General features: G+C 39.7%; 1 protein-coding gene across 1 annotated transcript in view; it reads left to right on the top strand.

Moving 5' to 3' along the window:
• Window positions 1-1,461: 1,461 nt before the first annotated feature.
• The window catches only part of LOC126188063 (aldehyde dehydrogenase 1A1-like), a 92,421-nt gene continuing 72,869 nt past the window's right edge, over window positions 1,462-21,013 (top strand). Inside the window, exons 1-4 of the mRNA XM_049929506.1 lie at window positions 1,462-1,581; window positions 13,022-13,126; window positions 13,222-13,323; window positions 17,852-18,017. Of these exons, the coding sequence (XP_049785463.1) occupies window positions 1,549-1,581; window positions 13,022-13,126; window positions 13,222-13,323; window positions 17,852-18,017 (406 nt within the window). The 5' untranslated portion in view covers window positions 1,462-1,548. The remainder of the gene's footprint in view (window positions 1,582-13,021; window positions 13,127-13,221; window positions 13,324-17,851; window positions 18,018-21,013) is intronic.

Genomic DNA, 21,013 nt, shown 5'->3' with positions numbered 1-21,013 from the left:
TTTTTCGGCAACGAAAATGGTAGACATTTTAGATAGCACACAGATAATGGCATTATTTACTGTATATTGCACTTCCGACACTTTTTACCAGTTAGACACAAATAATGTGGAGCTGTACGCGAAAGAGGGTAGCACAAAACGGTAAGTATGGCCCTTTACACGTATAGCCAAATCTGTCAACAGCCCACTTTCACCGTAGTTCAGTTGCTTGTGGCTTCTAAACGATAGCCTGACGAAGAGTATTTATTTCATTATGGTCCTCCAAAAATAGTGCGTAATCTGCATATCGTTCATTTTCTCCGTTTGTCGTCACATATTTCGTTCAAGATTAAGTTTAAAATCTTTAAGTGCCTTTTCTGGAAGAGTAGATGTGATTTTGGATATTTTACTAGCTACAGTATTAGCCGAGTCGAGCTCGAAATAAGTCACACTTACTGTTCTTGCATGTGCGTTGTTTCCAAGGGGCTAGAATAATAACCTACTCAGTTGGCAACTGTGGTTGGCGCTAAACTCATTAGTTGGCACACCTGTTGCCAGGAGTGACAACAAATCTCAAAACGAAGCAAGGTTCCAGTTCCGACTGGTGCAATGTGCTATTGTGCATGTGTATAAATTATACGCACGTCATGTAAACGCCTAAGAGAAATGTATTAATTGAAATGAACATTCAACAGCGTCTACCTGTTCATGGAAGTTTCTCGTAATTTGAAGTACTCTTAACGCCTTTCAAAGTTCCTACACTGGTAATGAGTTTGTTGAAAATTATTTTTGAGATGTGGTGATAACAATCTATACATCAAAAGTACTACCTCACTGAAACAAAATAATTTTTAAAACAAAATTGTGGAACAATCACAATTCGCATGCAACTTCCTTTTATTGACGGTTACACTCGTCAGATGTGCTCATCTACAAAACTTTAGTATTGTAATATACTGTTCTATCGATCCTCGTCATCATTTTTGTACATAAGTACAAACTGACATGGGACAAGACAATCCCATGAAAAGATGAGTCAACATGAATTAATGCCATGATTGTGAACTGTATATTGATTACAAATATAAAGGAAATTCCATAAAAAAGCTCCAAGCAAATTATTGCTTACATAGAATTATACTTAGTCTTTTTATTTCAAACTGTGATTTAACTCCAAGAAAGATATATTGATGGATATCCTCAGTAAGAGCGGCTAGACGTTAAATGTATCTGCCTGCAGAGCCGACTTCAAGGCCTGCGGTAGCTAAAAATGACTTTTGTCGAGTAATGGCGAGAAGACAGGTACCGTGATCACAATCTTGCAGAACCCTGCAGAATGCTACGCAACCTTGCAGAAAACGGTGCTGCATAACGCTGAGTATCTGCAGTTAGGTAAGACGTTTGGCGAGGAACTCCAGATGCGGCGAGCAGGAGGGGAGGTGAGTGCGACGCCTGGGAGGGGAGAAACACTAGGCGGGGTCACAGCGCGGAATGCTTACCAGCATACACTTGGTCGCAGTTCTCACGTGGAAGCGGCCGGGAGCGAGACCGTAAAAGCAATACTGCAGCATGGCCAGAAAAGTTGACATCAAGTACACGCAGGTGAGTGTCGGCAGTCATCTGACATTCTGGTACAGTGTGAAGGCGAAACAAGGGTATAGACCAAAAAGTGTGTTGTGGAAGCTCGCTACTGTACGTCAGGAGATACGTACATTTATTTTTATAAGTACCTGGACGAAAAGAAATGTGGCCGCCCAGTAACGCGCTGGGTTCCCATGAGTCTGGTTTCTACAGAACTGTTCAGTATTTCAGCCCTCTGTTTGGTGTTCTGTACCGAGGTATATGTAATTCGTTATGTTTAGATTTCCATTAATATCACTAATTTATTTACTAATTTGCAAAATCAAGTCAATAACTGAGTGTCGTTATGCTATAAGCAGAATCATGCGTTCGTTGTAATTTGAAATTTAGAACAAGCAACAGCTTTTACCAAAAAATTGCAGGTACCGGTAAAAAAAAACTTCTTGGAACCTGTAACTAGCGACAACAAATATAATTTTTATGTTTAATAAATGTTACATTTTGTTCACCGTCATCTCAGCAAATCCTTTCGCTAGGCAATTGTTCGGTATTTTGCCACTTTAATCTGGCTACCGTACGAAATCGTAAGAGACAAGACTTTCAGTATCCAAGTAAATACCGAATCAGTGCATAAACAAGAAGGTACCTGTACTGCTGTTAATGTGTTTCTCGTTTTTTCTACTTCACAAGCGAATGAAGCAAGGAAAGAGCGAGTGCGTGTTCCCTTAAATGCCTTACTCGCCCCCTTGTTTCCTCCAGTGGCCCTTGTACGAGATACACGATGTATACGGCAAAATCGGTTTACTGCCTGACTCGGTACCGCTATTGCGTTATTCACTCTCGTGAAAAGGATGTCGGCTCTTCGAAGTTAAGACGCTATTCCTCTTACTGACAGAACAGACCGGTCACAGCTTACTTCGAGTTTCTTTCTATCTAGGTATTTAATTCGACCTTATAAAGATATCACACCTTCGAGAGTGGTGTTCATGACAAGTTACACAAGGCTTCACAGTATGACGCCGGGGAAGTCGTTACCGTCACGACAAAATCTAGCGTTATAACACTAATGTTGCACTGAACACTATCATGTACTGTCTCATGAGCATTTCCATCACAAATAAAACAAGTTGTTACTCGTTAAGGACGCAACAAGTGGTTGTTTTGTCTAACTCTTTCCTTAGTTTCCTGCAGATACACTACAATTGAAGCAAACAAGCAGATCTCTTCAATTCATCATGGTGGATGTTTTGTCTAACTCTTTCCTTAGTTTCCTGCAGATACTCTACAATTGAAGCAAACAAGCAGATCTCTTTAATTCATCATGGTATGAACAGGGAAGACTTATCTGCTGTTTATCAAAGTATGGTACTGGTATAAATTTCGGCATTAGTATCCACAAAACAATGGTCATCATTTTGTTACTGTCGTCCCTCGGAAAAGTGAAAAACGTAAGTGGGAATACAAGAAGCTATGGCTGAATGTCAAAAGTAATGGGAATTTCTTGCATTTTTTTTACATTTTCCATAGATCGTGAATACGACATTTCGTAATGATGTGGAATGTGTCACTTTAACAAAAGGTTTCTTTACACAGAATTGTTAATTAATTTTTTTTACAGTTACTGCTTCATATCTAAAAATTTGTCTGTTGAGTAGGTGTAGTCATTCAGAAATTCTTTTAATTTGTTTTTAAATGTTGGTTGGCTACCTGTCAACTTTTACTGCTATTTGGCAAATAACCAAAGATTTTATGTGGCAGCATAATTCACCCCTTTCTGTGCCACAGATTTGGCCCACAATAGTGAAGATCATCCTTTCTTCTAGTGCTGTAGTTATGAAATTCGCTGTTTTTTTTTTTTTTTTTTTAATTGTGATGGATTATTAACAACAATATTGCGAAGGTACTGTGAATATCCCGAGTTCCTTAAATAAATGTCTACAAGGTGATCTTTGGTGGGCTCCAGCTATTATTCTGATTACACACTTTTGTGCAATGAATACTTTTTCTCTTGATGATGAATTACACCAAAAATGATGCCATATGAAAGCCATGAATGGAAATAGACATAGTAGCCTAATTTACTGATACGTTTCTCACCAAAATTTCCAATAACCCTAATACAGGGCTTAACAACTGGTCGGTTTTGAGCACGAGTACTCGCGTCTGCTCAGGCACATGCTCGCGAGCAGCTGCAAGGTCGCGGAGTAGGGAGGGAGGGGAAATGCGCGCGCACGTTTGAATAGAGCCGCAGCGTGCCTACTGAATTCGCGCCGACTGTGTAACGTTTAAAGTACTACGAACAGCTCTAACAGTCACTACGCTGGTTAAGAAACATGTCAAGTCGCCGTTGTGTAACCCCAACCATGCTTTCGCAGTTCAACCCCCATTGGGAGGAATTGTATCTGTTTACTGAAAAAGATGGTGTTGCATAATGTTTAGTATGTCACAAAACGCTGAATTCTTTTACGCAATTTAATTTGCAGCGACATTATATGTCGTACCACGCGAAAGAGTACGAAAGTGGAAAATGTGATGGACCAGATCGTGCACAGGAAGTTATTAAACTTAAAAGGAAGCTATCCGAAGAAGATCTGGACGACGAAGAAAAATCAACTGAGACAGTTCTCTGAGTGGGTTACAAAATTGCTTTGCTTTTAGCAAAATCCCTGCGCCCCTTAACTAATGGCGATTTAATAAAAGAATGTTTGGTAGTTGCAGCGGAACATTTGTGTCCATCTCAAGTTGAACAGTTTCGGATTGTGCCATTATCTAACATGACCATTATGCGTCGCATACAGGACATGGCAGACGACGTCCAGAGCCAGCTTGCAAATATCTGTAAAGATTTTATGGCGTATTCTCTAGCGCTGGACGAAAGTGTTGATATCACTGGTACAGCGCAGCTTGCCATATTTATTAGAGGTGTTAATAGAGATCTTCAGGTGAGGGAGGAGCTCCTCGATGTAGTAGCCATGAAGAACACTACAACCGGAGGTGAATTTTAAGTAGTGTTGAAAATATAGGATTGTCGTGAAATTCTTTAGCTTCAGTGTCTACAGATGGTAGAGGCATACACTAAGCTAACAAAATTATGTGGCACGTGTACATTCTCCTTTATTTGTTTCATTTGTCACAGTAATAATTCGTGAGTGATATCCCTGCAGGTGGCCGCGGATTTACATCGACTGGCGGCAGCTGTTGTCCACCCAAACATCCGCTCTGGTCCGGTAGTGGGGGTAGTGTGCTCGCGCTGCTCTGTGCCCGCGCCTTCCTGCTCACAGCTTGCTCTGCGAGCACGTATGTTGTGAACCCCTGGCCTAAGAGCATAAGCAGCTGAACCTAACCATTTCAGCAGATCATCAATGTGTCTCTTCCAATTCAATTTCTCATCAGTACACCCATCCTGAAATTTTGAATATTCAGCCTTAGCAACAGACTCCTGTTCATAGACTATATTTATCAGTGGTGTTACGCCATTTACTGCACAGAATTGTGTATGTTGTGTTTTCTCAAAATTTAGTGAGAGTCCATTTGCAGAAAACCTCTTAATAATTTTCTGAAAGACATCATTTACGATTTCTTCAGCTGATTCTTGTTTGTTGGGTATGATTACTATACCTGTATCATCAGTAAAATGAACTAGCTTTGCACCTTCATAAATATAGAGGAGCAAATCATTAATATACGTTAAGAACAATAAGGGACCCAAGAGTGAACCCTGCGGAACACCATGCTTGATACCTTCCAAGTTAGAGGACTCTGCTGCTTTTTGCAGGCTTCTGTACTGTTAATTTCAACCTTCTGCATTCTTCCAGTTAAATATGAATTTAATGCACTGTCCCACACGTACCACAATACTTAAGCTTATCTAGAAGAATTTCATGATTCACACAGTCAAAAGCCTTTGATAGATCACAAAATATCCCAATGGGTGGTGTTCAGCTATTCAGTGCATTTAATATTTGGGCAGGGAAAGCATATACAGCATTTTATGATGAAAAGCCTTTCTGAAAACCAAACTGACATTTTCTTATTACTTGATTTTTACAAATATGTGATGCTACTCTTGAATACATTACTTTTTCAAGAGTTTTGGATAATGCTGTCAGAAGTGAGATTGGGCGGTAGTTACTAGCTTCAGACCCATCTCCTTTTGTATGCAATGGTTTAACAATAGCGTACGTCAGTCTGCGTGGAAAAAAGTGCCTTGTTTCAGTGATCTGCAGCTAAGAATCCCACTTACCTGTCGGGAATAAGCTTTTAGTACTCCATTGGAAATGCCATCAATTCTGTGTGAGCTTTTACTTTTGAGTGAATTTATTATTTTCCTAATCTCATCAGGAGAGAAAGGTTGAATTTCAATTTTATCAAACTGCATAGGTATTGCCTCTTCCATACACTGCCTTGCATTTTCTAATGAATAGCTGGATCCTATTTTCTCCACAACACTTAAAAATGATTATTAAACTTGTTTTCTACTTCTGACTTCCTGTTAACAAACTTTTCATTGAATTTGATGGAAATACAGTCTTCCTGTGCTCTCAGTTGCCTTGTTTCCCTTTTAACAATATTGGAAATTGTTTTAATTTTATTATCAGATGTGCTAATCTCAGACATAATGCACATACTTCTGGAATTTTTAAAAACTTTTCTTAATACAGGGCAATAGTTTTTACAATATTTCACTGTTTCTGGATCATAACTCCTCATACCTATAAGATACATTTCCCTTTTCTGTTTAGAAGATATTTTTATCCCTTTAGTAAGCCATGGATAGATGGTTTCTTACAATGATATTTCAATGTTTTCTTAGGATAACTGTTTTCAAATATACTCACAAAGGTATCATGAAATAGGTTAAATTTTAAATTGGTCTCAGCTTCCATGTACACTTCATCCCAGTCTAACTGTTTAGCTTCCCCAAAAATTTGCAATTGTTAATTCATTAATTTAATGCACTATTTTGGAGGACTGTTTTGCATTACTGTATAGAGCTATGTCGTATACTGTAACCAGCTGTGCATCATGATCAGAAAGACCATTCTTAACAGGAAAAGTTTTTATTTGATTAAATTTATCTTGATTTATAAAAACTTTTATCTGTCAGTGTGCTGCTTTCCTTTACCACCCCAGCAGGAAAATCAATAACTGATAGCAAATTGAAAGAATCAAGTAATACTTCAAGGTCAAGCTTTCTATTGAACTCTTTCAGAAACTCTACATTGAAATCCCCACAAACAATAATTTGCTTCCCTCTGTCTGACAGATAGCACAACAAAAAATCCAAGTTTTTCAAAAATAGATGAAAATTTTCCAGTAGGGACCTATACACGCCTACATTTATAAAAGTAGCATTATTTATCTTAAGCTCAGATGCACGTTCTTCTATATGTTGCTCTACACAAAAATTTTTAGTTTCCAAATTTTTCACACTATGACAGATTTTAAATTATATGGAAACTCCTCCTCTCTCCATAGCATCTCTACTTAGATGTGCTGAAAGCTTATATCCACTTACATTTACCATATACGTACCTGTGACTATATGATGTTAGGACAGGCGTAGTACGTCTATTCTACCCTCAATTTCTAAATCTTCTAAACGAACAAGAAGCTCATCTACTTTGTTTTTTAATCCTCTGATATTCTGATGCAATATACTAACACTACTTTTCACTGTGATTTTATGAGAATCTTGTTAAATACTAACATTATGTTTAACTCTACTGTTATGAGAATTTTGTGACATTTTAGCATCTCTAGTACCTACCTGTCTGAGCTTCTCATTAAGCTTAATTTGAATCAGTGTTGGATGATTGGACACTGACCTGAGCCTAAAAAAGAGGTACTGCCATGAGTTTCAGTCACCCCCCCCCCCCCCCCCAATATTTTGCTGTAAATCTGAGCATTACATTATTATTTAAAAAATAAAAAAAAATATTTAAAAATATTTAACTATTTAACTATTTAAAAAATAATGATATGTAGGGCTACATAAAAACACTACAGATAATGTAGAATATCATAAAAAGGGAAGCTAACAAAACCGAAAAAGGGTACAAACCCAGCAGAAACTACAAAATGTATCCAACAGCAACTTCCTTGTATAGCTGAAAATGTAATATAAAGTAAATTCACTGCAAAGTAGCAACCACTGGTAAACAAAATCAACACCTTAATGAGTCTTTTACTCTGCAGCAGGGTGTGCTCTGTTTCAAAACTTCCTGGCAGATTAAAATTGTGTGCTGGTCCACTACTTGAACTGGAACCTTCTGCAATGTTTTGAATGTAGGAGAGATGTATCATCAGAAGTAGAGCTGAGAGGATATGTTGTAGGTTGTGCCTGAATAACTCAGTTCATACAGGCATTGCCTGCAGAAGACAAGGCTCTAGTTCAAGTCTTGGTCTGCTACCCAGCTTTAATCTGCCAGTAAATTTCAAAATAAAAACTTGTAATTTATTGATGTTTCTCATTTATATTAGGAGGGGACGAAATCTTATGTTGCAGGAATTTATAGTATAACAAGCATTGTCTCGCAATTCCCCTTCCAGAATAAAATTGAGCCTTAAACTCATCTTTGTAACTGCTCAACACAATCAGGCATCTCATATGTGTGCAATATTTCATGCTTCTAAGCAGTGGAGGATACAGAAAAACCACAAGGATGGGGTGCTAAAGATATCTTGAACTATCTTCACTTTTACCATAATAAAAAAAATAATCAAATAGCTTAAGAAAGTTTTATTTGAACTGATTATACACATATACAAGACAATGCCATCTTATGATATAAAAAGTTACGATTGTGGTTCTCTTCCTTAAATGATGAATTCTGGAATGGCCGCAACTTTTCTTCTAGGTATGTGTTAGCTATCTATGTGCCAGACAGAAATGTATAAAATATGATGACGTGGACGTGCGTGCTATGTAGGAAAGTACAACTACTCGATAACTCGATTCAGTTGAGTCGACTGATGAAATAAACGAATGAATAGTGTGTGGGCTGAATGGCAGGAGTGGTGCAGGTGGCAATGAGGGTGGCCCCCACAAGGGGGTAGGGGTGGGGGAGGGCTGGGGGGGGGGGAGGCACCCTACTCCATAAGTACCCACCACTGTTCCTAAGTGACCTATTTTATGTATACATTCAATCCTCTATTATGGAATCTCGTTTCAGGGAACAAGTGCTGGTAATGTACAACTGTCTTCAAGGTACAGAAAAGTGCTGTACAAATAATAATGAGCTGTAACAATAGGGTCCATTGTATTGATTCATTCAGGAAGCTAGAAATACTGACTGTTCCACATGAATACATCTATGTATGAGACTAAAATGTACACAAGATAAAAGTCTTCAACTGTATAATACAACCTATTCAATCTTGACCATGAAACTATATCCAGTCACAACTTGTACCTAATCAGAAAAACTAGTCAAAAACAAAGAATAGTATCCTATATAAAGTCCTAAAGCTGTACACCAGGCTGCCACAGGAAATTAAAGATGTAAGGGAACTGCGTACCTTTAGCCAAAGGCTAAAAGCATTAAGTAAAAGCTATTACCTTGTGAATTAATAGTTAAACTAATTACAGATAGCCACTTAATATTCATGGATACTACATGTACTAAGCAATACTACATGTACTAAGCAATACTACATGTACTAAGCAATACTAAATGTACTAAGCAGTGATAAGTACTACATGTACTAAGCAACATATGACATAATTATACATGTCATAAGACTAATTGTAGCCTGTCCCCAGTGTTATTCAATCTGTATATTGAGCAAGCAGTAAAGGAATAAAAAAAAAGTTTGGAGTAGAAATTAAAATCCATGGAGAAGAAATAAAAACTTTTAGGTTTGCCGATGGCATTGTAGTTCTGTCAGAAATGACAAAGGACCTGGAAGAGCAGTTGAAAGGAATGGACAATGTCTTGAAAGGAGGATATAAGATGAACATCAACAACAGCAAAATGAGGATAATAGAATGTAGTCTAATTAACTCAGGTGATGCTGAGCGAATCAGATTAGGAAATGAGACACTTAAAGTAGTAGATGAGTTCCACTATTTGGGGAGCAAATAACAATGGCAAGAAAAGGATTTCTGAAAAGAGAAATTTGTTAACATCAAATATAGATTTAAGTGTCAGGAAGTCCTTTCTAAAAGGATGATAAATAGTTTAAACCAGAAGAGAATAGACACTTTCAAAATGTGGTGTGACAGAAGAGTGCTGAAGATTAGATGGGTAGATCATGTAACTAATGAAGTACTGAATAGAATTGGGGAGAAGAGGAATTTGTGGCACAACTTGACTAAATGAAGGGATCAGTTGTTAGGACACGTTCTGAGGCATCAAAGGATCACCAATTTAGAGTTGGAGGGAAGCGTGGAGAGTAAAAATCGAAGAGGGAGACCAAGAGATGAATACACTAAGCAGATTCAGAAGGATGTAGGGTGCAGTAGTTACTTGAAGATGGAGAAACTTGCACTGGATAGAGTAGCATGGGGAGCTGCATCAAGCCAGTCTCTGAACTGAAGACCACAACACAAGACTAATTATAAGAACTACAAAAGAAACACTCTACCTCCTGCTTCCACACATCCCCAGAGCCTGTGGTCCATACTTTTATCATACACTGGTGTGTTCCATATTTGATGAAATTCATTTGGGATATGGTCCCTCAGATCATCAACACTGCGCATGGGAGTTGAATGCACCAAAGATTTTTTATGTTCCCAAAGGAAAAAAAGTCCATGGAGTTCAAATCTGGCAATCGGGCAGGCTATGCAGTGGATGCCCCACAACCAATATGCTTGTTTAGAAACTGATTATCAGGGTACTGGTAAACTACCTGTGTAATGTGAGGTAGACCACCACCATGCATAAATCACTTTCACTGCATAAAGTATAGAGATACATCATCAAGTAAATAAAGGAACTCTTGTCTGAGAAACTGCAAATTCATTTGTCCAGTAAGACATTGTGGAAAGAAGTGAGGGCCAATGAGATGATCATGAATGATTCCACCCCACTTGTTGAGGCTGAATTTCTGTTGATGTCTGTCTTGTCACACTTCTTGAGGGTTTTCACAAGCCCAGATGGGATTATCATCATAACAGAAGATCCCACCATGTGAAATCTAACCTAACTATATAAGGTACATTCTAAGAACTTCAGAAACACAGCACACAACATGTGTTAACACAAAGCTAATCTAGGCTGAAGTGAACCTCATTTAATTCTTACACCGACTGAAGATAATATGGTTCCTGAAGATTTTTATGTAGGATATTACAGACTGGCTTGTGAATAACACCTTCCCTTTTCACAATGCTCCTTGTACTAGTTGATGAAGCATCCATCATCCACAGTGTAAAGTACTTGTTCTTCAAACTCAGGCATTTATTCATTTGCATGGCCTCCCACCATCTGCAACTCTCTTCTCAAATGACCCTGCCTTTTGCAAACATTGGTCAAATCATACAAAAATTCTTGCACAAAGTAATTGCCTGCCAGGGTAACATTCAGAATGAAGTTGATGTGCTATTTATTCATTCCCATCTGTTAGGCAGTACATGTTGTGCATATATGTCATTTCAGACATTGAATGCATCATTCTGATGGAATTTACTCTAAATCAGAACAAATGACAATCAGAAAAACAAAATAAATGCTATGAGCAACTGTAGAATGAAAGTGAGTAAAAGTGCACATTTGAGGAAAATTATGCAACCACACACAGGGAATTCCTTTTATACCTTCCCAATGAAGGATTTTTGGACCTATGTGCATATGATCTTTCTGTAATGTTTTTATATCAAGAATAAATCCAAAAATTGTGTGGCACATATTTTTATACAGCTATACTGTATTGGCAGAGACACTATAGGTCACTTTCTTCTTGAGCCACATGAATGTGTTTCTTTTGATGACAAAAAAATGTCTGCCTTACATGGAGATGAAGCTGTGACACTCTACCTTGAAAAACTGAACACTGGTTACTCAGAAACAGAGACCAGTCCCCCAATTGGTTAATACTGCAGTCACATACAAATAATGGAGCCAAAAATCATTTGCAGAGAAAACTCTTTGTCATTGTTAGGACCTTCTTGTGCATGCATAGCATAAATTAAAAATCTTACATACTGAATTTAATTTATTAATTTGAGACAGGCAATTTCTTTTCACTGACAGTGTACATGTCCTCACAGCTACTGTCAAAGTGAAATCTACATCTACATTCATACTCTGCAAACCACTATTTAGTGCATGGCAGAGGGTTATATTCCATTGTAGGCCTACTTGTTATGATGGCCTTTCCCATTCCATTCAAATATGGAATGTGGGAAGAATGAGCACTTAAATGCCTCTGAGCACTCTGTTATTGTTGTAATCTTGTCTTTGTGGTACCTATGGGAGTGACATGTATGGAGTTGTAATATATTCCTAGGTTTATCACTTAAAGTTAGTTCTAGAAGTTTCCTAACTAGGCTTTCCTGAGGTAGTTTGCATCTGTTTTCAGGCATCTGCCAGTTCAATTCTTTCAGCATCTTTGACATACTCTACCATTGGTCCATAGACTTGTGACAATTCTTGTTGTCTTTTGTGTATGCATTCAATGTCCACTGTTAGTCCTATTTGGTATGGTCACACACACCTAAGCAGTATTTCAAGATGGTTCCCACAAGTGTTTTTTTATGGTCTTCTTTATGCACTGGTTGTGGATGATGATGATGTTTGGTCTGTGGGGCACTCAACTGCGTGGTCATCAGTGCACATACAAAGTCCCAATTTCTGTACACAGTCCAATCTAGCCACTGTCATGAATTGTGATGAAGATGAAATGATGAGGATAACATGGACACCCAGTCTCCAGGCAGAGAAAATCCCCAACCCGGCTGGGAATTGAACCTGGGACCCCTTGATCCAGAGTCAGCCGTGCTAGCCACTACACCATGAGCTGCAGACTTTTCACTGGTTGCATTTCCATAGTATTCAACCAATGAAACACAGTCTGCCATCTGCTTTACCCATGACCAAGACTATGTGATTATGCTATTTCATATCCCTACAATGAAATAATTACTTTCTTTCAGATTGGGGATAGCCCCTGGACACAATGCTCCCTACCCAACATGAGGACAAAGAAGTGTGTGAAATTTATTCCATGTCAGACTGTTTACACCGTATTTCATGTGTCTGAATTTTATTTTTGGTCAACACCAGTCAGTTACAGACAGAAAAATATAAAGTATGTTTTAAAGCTGTATTTAATGTAAAAGGCATTTCACCAGAATGGAGATGATCAAACAATGTTGGCTTGGTTTACTGTTGGAAAAATGTGCGCAAATAATCATAACCTTATTGACATTCAAAGAATACATTTTCAACTTTCCTGTTTGTATGTCCTAGAGAATTTAATAAGATACAAATAATGGTAACAGTTTTTTTTTCAGCTGTTCATTAACAATGAATTTGTTAATTCAGTTTCTGGGAAGACATTTCCAGTTTATAACCCTGCAAATGAAGAAAAAATTGCAGATGTGTATGAAGGAGACAAGGTAAACAAGTATGAATTTACTTTGTTAAATAGGCACCCATTTTCTGAGTTAGAAGGTAGAACAACTCTTTATGGAAATGCATCTGACTTTTGCAGGCAGATGTAGATAAAGCAGTTGCTGCAGCCAAAGAAGCATTCAAGAGGGGTTCAGAATGGAGAACAATGGATGCCTCTAAACGAGCAGTTCTGATGCATAAGGTAAACATGACTATACAGAAATGTTGCAACTCTAAAATTTCTTATCACAACCACCTTTCCTGTACACTTAGTTTTAGTACTCGATAGTTTCCATTGTGCTATACAGTTTACTGATGTATTACTCTTCTTTACTCTATAATAAGAGATATCTGCCACAAGGACACAATAGTGTATACTTATTTCCTTTCAGCTTGTAGCAGTACAGTATTGAACAAACACTATTGAATGTTGGTCCATTAGTATGAGCCTTATGCTGATGGTGAAAAAGAATGTATGGCAGGCAATAACTGTTAGAAACATGAATTTTGAGGAGAGAATAATAATGGAACAAAATTGTTTGTGCTAAGACAGTTTTAATTGTTTCTTGAAATAAAATTAGATATTTTTTTGATTTTATGGAACCTTGTCACCTAGGACACAGAACATGATAGCATCCTGTACCAGGACAAGTGTTTTCATTCATCCAACTCTAAGACAAGCTGCTTAAACATATAGGGTGAAACTTTTTTGTGGTCTTCCATTGAATGTCTAAATCAGCTATTACTTACATTTACTGGCTAATATTTTGATAAATAACACTTGAATTTCTAGGCATGCACGTAGCTTAATTTTCATGTGATGTTTGTATAGTACAAATACCCTAGAGGGAAGCAACAAAATCTGTTAAATCATGTCATTAAAATGGTTGAAATGGCTGTAAGCACTATGGGACTTAACAACTGAGGTCACCAGTCCCCTAGACATAGAACTACTTAAACCTAACTAACATAAGGACATCACACACATCCATGCCTGAGGCAGGATTCGAACCTGTGACCTTAGTAGCAGTGCGGTTCTGGACTGAAGCACCTAGAACTGCTCGGCCACAATGGGCAGCAAATCATGTTAACAATGCAGTTACTACAATAATGTTTGCCTGTTGTGACAGTTGAAAATTTGTACCAGACAATAACTTGAACTCAGCCAGATTTCCTACAAGTCTTGAGCAAATATCTTATCCTAGCAGGTTAATTGGTAATGCAGCAATTGGACATGAGTCTCCCATTATCTGTACTTTGGAATTAAGCTATGACTTACTTTTCCCAATTTCTTATTGTCAAATAAAAACAAAGAATCATACGAATGGTAATATTATTGTACTGTTGAGGTTGAGTCTGGCAGACTGCATTAGTAATTGTTCTATAACATCATTGATCACAAATTTAAAAAGATTGCAGAATGTGTCAGGAGGTAAAAAAAGAAATATAAATTTTTAAAATGCTTTATATAATCTTGAAATTGGTCACTCTATTGTTACACTTCCTTTAAACTCATTGCTTCTTTTGTCTGTGTTAGTATGAATGATAACTAATTATGACTACTTGTCTATTCCCAATCTTTATAGGCTTCTTGTATGAAATTCTGAAATACTGTTCCTGGAGAAAGTATGAGTTAGTGTAAATGCTACCTTGATAACATAATTACATTTGCTGTCTGTGCCATATAAGTAAAACTAATGTCAAAGAAAATACAAAACGAATGAGGAATTCACTATGTTCAGAACTCAGCATTTTCACATTCATGAATAATGTAAATAACCTAACAAAGTTACTGAAACATTGATGAAAATCTGTAATACAGAGGTCCTAAATCATGATCTGTTAACCAAACTATTTAATTCTATTCTCAGAACTCATTTAACACAAATTCAAAATAATAACAACTGTCTGCAGATTCAAGAAAAGTGAAGCACCCAGAAGGGGAAGAGAAAACAAAATGAAACTTCATAGGTTGAAGGGGTATGTGATGTTATTTTTCACAGAGAACTTGTCAGTATGAGTTCACTCTCCAGTATAGCACTGTACCGCCTCTGACCTGGTTGCGTGCACGTATTTCCAGAGGAAGGGTGTCATAAAGCCATTGCATGCTCTCCCAATGTAAACTGGCCCATGGCTGTGTAACTGATCATTGATATCCTGAATACTGGCACTGGGATGCAGTTGATGTTCAAGATGGTTTCACATGTGTTCTATTGGAGACAGATTTGAGAATGTTGCTGGCTGTGGGAGTACCTTAGCTTCACATAGACAGTTCACAGACACATACCATGTGGGGATGAGCACTGTCCTGTTGAAAAATGGCACCATAACATTGTCACATGAGAGGTAACACATGAGGATGCAGGATGTACATGATGCACCATTGTACCTTCAGACTTCCCTCAATCACTGCCAGCTATGACCTGAAATTATAACCAATGTCTCCTGACATCACAATGCCAGGAGAAACACTTCCAAAACATTGGAAGAAGGGGACCTCTCACCCAGTTGCCACTACATTCAACACATTGGAAGAATGGGCTCTCTTGCCCAGTCACCATCACATTCATTGCCTATGATGGTCATCTGAGGTAGTGCTAAACCATGATTCATTGTTGAATACAGTGCAGCACCAATCATATCAGTAGTCCATGCTTACCAGTCACAGCACCACTCCAAACACTTCTGTTTGTGCTGTGGTGTTAATGGCAGCATACACATGGTAATTCCCTAGTGCAGTTTCTGCTTGTCTCTGAACAGAGATGCGGGATGACACAGAATGTTGCAGGAAGCCCATTACATGGTCTTGGATAGCAGGTGCAAATTTGAAGGGGTTACAACAATGTCCTTGATGGACAACGTGGCAATCCTCCCTTGTAGTGGTTCAGGTATGATCAGTCAGAACCTTAATGGTGAGTATGCCTGCCTCATGCTTACATACTGTTCAACAATGACCACAGTCACAAATGAATGCCCCACAAATCTGGATATTGCACAATTTGACCAATCAGCCAGATGGAGATCAACAATGAAGCACCTTTCAAAATCTGTCAGGTGCTAAAAACACTGTCTCACATGAGTATAAGGCACTTCCGTGTCCTTCACAGTGATCGCTCAACATCTGATGCTGTTCATGTCCTTTATATACCCTACAAGGCCTGGTGACAACACTAAAAATGAACAACACTTACCTGCACTGGTGGCCATTCTGCTTGGCACAGAAACTTGCAAGTCTAATCATTTACATGCCTACTGATAGTGTTTACATGTACAAAATTACATTGACATCTGACCATGTCCTCTGTGCTTCACTTTTTCTGTCAGGCAGTGTAAATACTGTCATTCAGATCTCCTGCTTGGGATGACAATGGAACGGGGTTGGCAGAAAAAAGTGTTATTCCACAAGAGTATGTTTGCATTACTGCTTGTAATATATTTGGTTAAATTTCAAGACAAGAACATAATTACAGTAAGACAAAGCAATTTACAAAGAAGAGAATGTCCCTTATAATTATCCAGGCTGTTATGCCATGGTCGGTTGATTAATTCTGTGTCAATTCCCAATGTTTCATCCCCATCTGTGGAGGTCATCTTCAAGGGGGTCTTCCACTGGCTCGCTACTGACTGCAGCTAAATTCCATGTCTGTGCACTCCCGCACCAAGACGTGACATCACGTGTTTTGAAAACGTCAGTGCAATCAGCCACTGTTGGCTGCCATCGATCGCTGTTTCCATCACCCAGTCATGGACGGGTGGTACACATCTTCTTCAACACAGGCATCCATATACCATTTAATTTCATGCCCTCCTCCTTTCGATTGAAATTATTAGGGTGTTTGGTGATTTCAATTGCCAAACACCCTAATAATTTCGCTCGAAAGGAGGAGGGCATGAAATTAAATGGTATATGGATGCCTGCATTGAAGAAGATGTGTACCACTCGTCCACTACTGGGTGATGGCAACGGCGATCGATGGCAGCGGACAGCGTCCGATTGCACTGACGTTTTCAAAACACGTGACGTCATGCCTTGGCACGGGGGTGCATGGATATGGAATTTAGCGGCAGTCAGTAGTGAGCCAGTGGGTGTGCTGGACCTTCCATCTAGCTACAGCCCCCTTGAAGATGTCCTCCACAGACGGGGATGAAATGTTGGGAATTGACACAGAATTCATCAACCCACCACGGCATAAAAGCCCAGATAATTATAATGGACATGACATTTCCGGACGTGAAAGTCTACATTTTAGTATAGAAGACAATGTTTTCTTCTGAAACATGTGGGAATGTCTGTTGTCAGCATTTCACACATTCTAAAACATAACAAATAATGTGATCAGGCTAATCCTTACTGAACTGGGGATTAGCAGAGTCTTTCATGGACACCTTCATTTCATGTGTAAAATTTCCTGCTATCCAACTGAACATCAGTGTATTAGTAGTTTATTGCTAATATAGTGTGAAGAATTAGGTCTTACAGTGGCTTCTCTTTGTTCCATTTGTTCAGTCACTGCACATACCTTTTCTCCTTCGTGATGTGATTCATAGGGCAGTATGGACAAGTAGATGAATTAGTATGTGTAAACATGTTTCATACCCACAAGGGTTCTCACTCATCATAGGATATAAGGCGAATTGTCCAGAAATATGCAAATGAAATTTTTAATTTCAGTAGAAGCATGATTTACGTTTAACAAAGTAACTCTAATTCTTTCCTGTCATGATTCTAGTTAGCAGACTTGATGATGAGGGATATTCAGTACTTGACAGTTCTACGAGTAATGGAAGGAGGGAAGGTCTCTTCAGCCTCTTATTCGGAAGTAGTATATGCTGCTGATACTCTGCGTTATGCTGCTGGTTGGGCTGACAAAATTCATGGTCAGACCATCCCCACAGGTATGCACATTTAGTACAAAAAGAGGGAGCAAGTAGTGTGCTCTGTGCTCATGCTGAGCGAGATTCTTAGCAAAGTTGATGTTCAATACTTTTTTCTATTTGCAATGATCAGTGTTGAAGACACATTATTTTTGAGATAAAATTTTGTATATTATATGTTTTCGTATTTTTACCCATTGTTTCTTAAGCAGTCACACCCATTTTTGTTTTTACAAAATCTGAAATAACTTCGATTGTTGGTATTGAATACCTTTTACTGTTTATCAGTTTTAAATGCATATTAATCTACAGATGTCAAAATGCACGTTGCTCATGTTGATGTAGGAAACTAAAAATTTACACTTTTATTGACTTATTGATTGGTTAAGCATTGTCTAAGAGAAACTATACTAATTAACTGCATCTACATCCATACTCCACAAGCTACCTGACAGTGTGTGGCGGAGAGTACTTTGAGTACCTCTATTGGTTCTCCCTTCTATTCCAGTCTCGTATTGTTCGTGGAAAGAAAGATTGTTGGTATGCCTCTGTGTGGGCTCTAATCTTGATTTTATCCTCATGGTCTCTTCGAGAGATATACGTAGGAGGGAGCAATATACTGCTTGACTCCTGGGTGAAGGTATGTTCTTGAAACTTCAACAAAAGCCCATACCAAGCTACTGAGCATCACTCTTGCAGAGTCTTCCACTGGAGTTTATCTATCATCTCGGTAACACTTTCGTGATTACTAAATGATCCTGTAACAAAGCACGCTGCTCTCCATTGGATCTTCTCTATCTCTTCTATCAACCCTATCCTGTGTACTCGCAGGCAATTCAGTCCTGACAGGTTTCCATGTCATCCTCTGCCAGTGATGTTCTTTGGGTGCAGTAAAGAGGCTATAAGGTCAGCATACAGTCCTCCCAGCCATTGTTGGTTGCCCAGATCATAGAGCCACAGTTTCTTACTCAGGTCACTTCCTAACTGGAATCAGCATCAGAATCACCTCATTCAAGTACTTCCACCAAGGAAAAATCCCTAGAGGTAATGTGATCTGAATCTAGGTCCTCAGCATGGCAGTTTGACGTTCTGACCATTAAACTACAGAAGCAGACTTTTTAGTTGGTAATGAAACTGTAAGTAAGACTTATTGCTGTTTACACAAGCACAACTGCAAAAATTTACCCTGCTAAAAAATGGAAAGAAAGCCCATAAATACATACTAATGAATAGTTGGGAGCATCCCAACACCCCACCCAGATCTTCACATGCTTCTGCAGCTGTTAGCATCTATAAAGAGACCGTCTTGTGCTGAACAAATATGGATTTCCTACTCAACAATCCGTACCAAAACTGTTGTAAAAGCAACCAGAATTGTCATGGGGTTGCTGTGAATGAAAGCACGGTGGGACTTAACAGAGCAGCCCACGGATGAACGGGAAAGAAGGACACCCACAATGACAGACAACTGAGCAAGACAGCAAGAACAACAACAAGGAATAAACTACGCGGTCACAAGCGAAAACCTCATGAAATCAACAACGTCCACTCATACATGGAAGTAAGCAAAGTAAACACGATGTCTGTAAGCAAGGTATCGAGAGACTCATGCAAATATCAGACTGCTTCGGTGAGTGAGAGGCAGGCACTTAAATGCATGATAGGGTACATTGCTATTGGCCACTGGGACCACATGCTCCACAGTGGCAGCCTCACATTATATGCGGGCCAGGAGCATACACAACCACGGTTTACAGCAGGACAGCTGCAGAGACCTCTAGTGGTAATCAAAGTCCATGCCATCTGGCGCACTTTCGAAACCCATGGCGCTCGGTTCCATATCCCTCCCCCCTGAAACTTGCACATAGGGGTGGAAATGCCCCGAACGGTGCCAGGGCGGTTGGCAGATGGGAGAAGACCCAGGCTTATCAACCGCCATTGGTGGGGAGGAAGGGACATTCAAGGTGTCCATGACGGCAGACGCAGAGGCCAGGGCAGCGGAGGGAGCCGCCGATCCACCAGGGAGCAGGGAGGGCTGGTGGCAGGTTGCAGGGTGGCAGCAGCCGGGGGCAGTGTTGGCAACTCAAACATCATGTCTGTACCTGAAGGAGGTAGCGGAGGAGGATGCGGCAGCGGGAGACCTGCGGGGGTATGCAGGTGGAGCTGGTTATGATGGCAGTGCTCCAACCCTTTTGACATCTGCACTGATGTCACCCACCGCCTATGGTCTGAGATGACTGTGGTGGGTGTCCAACCTGCCTTGCTCCCATACACACGGGCCCACATTGCCGCACTGGGGGCGTAATGCTGAGAGGGCCAGGAACGGGGGCATGAGGGGGACGGCATCACCAAATGGAGCTGGGTCCGCGGCTGTCACCCATGGAGGAACTCCACCAAACTTTGTCCATCAATTAGCATGGTGCGATAGTTGCTTAATAACAGGGTGAGGGCCGATGTGGTTGGAGATGTTTAGACTGCCTTCACCAACTTCTGTTTAGATGTGCGGACAAGCCTCTCCACTACACCATTGGAGGAAGGGTGGAAAGGTGGGCTACAGACATGTTGGATACCATTGGCCTGGCAGAAGTTGTGGAAGGAGGATGCCATGAATTGGGGGCCATTATCAGAGACCAATGTGTGAGGCAGATCCTCAATGGCGAGAATCTGGACCAGGTCCATGAGTGTGGCCTCTGTGGTGGTGGATGCCATGCGGACGACATATGGTTATTTGGAGTAACCTCATGGACTTCAAAAATGGGCCTGCAAAATCGAGATGAATGCAATTCCAGGGCTGGTGAGGCACAGGCCAGGGTGCGAACAACTGAGCAGCGCTTGCCGGCTGATGCACACACACAGTGCACCCATGGACCAGGCGCACAATATTACCATTGATGCTAGGCAAATGCATGTGCCAGCGAGCCAAAACTTTCATGCAGGACATACCCCAGTGTCCACGGTGTAACAAACTGAGCACTGGATGCCACGAATCCAGAGGGATGACCACCCAACGGGCATCC

The sequence above is a fragment of the Schistocerca cancellata genome, chromosome 5 (assembly GCF_023864275.1).
Source record: "Schistocerca cancellata isolate TAMUIC-IGC-003103 chromosome 5, iqSchCanc2.1, whole genome shotgun sequence".
Classification (NCBI taxonomy): domain Eukaryota; kingdom Metazoa; phylum Arthropoda; class Insecta; order Orthoptera; family Acrididae; genus Schistocerca; species Schistocerca cancellata.
Note: the sequence above shows the minus strand (reverse complement) of the source record. Positions and strands in the feature narration are given on the sequence as shown.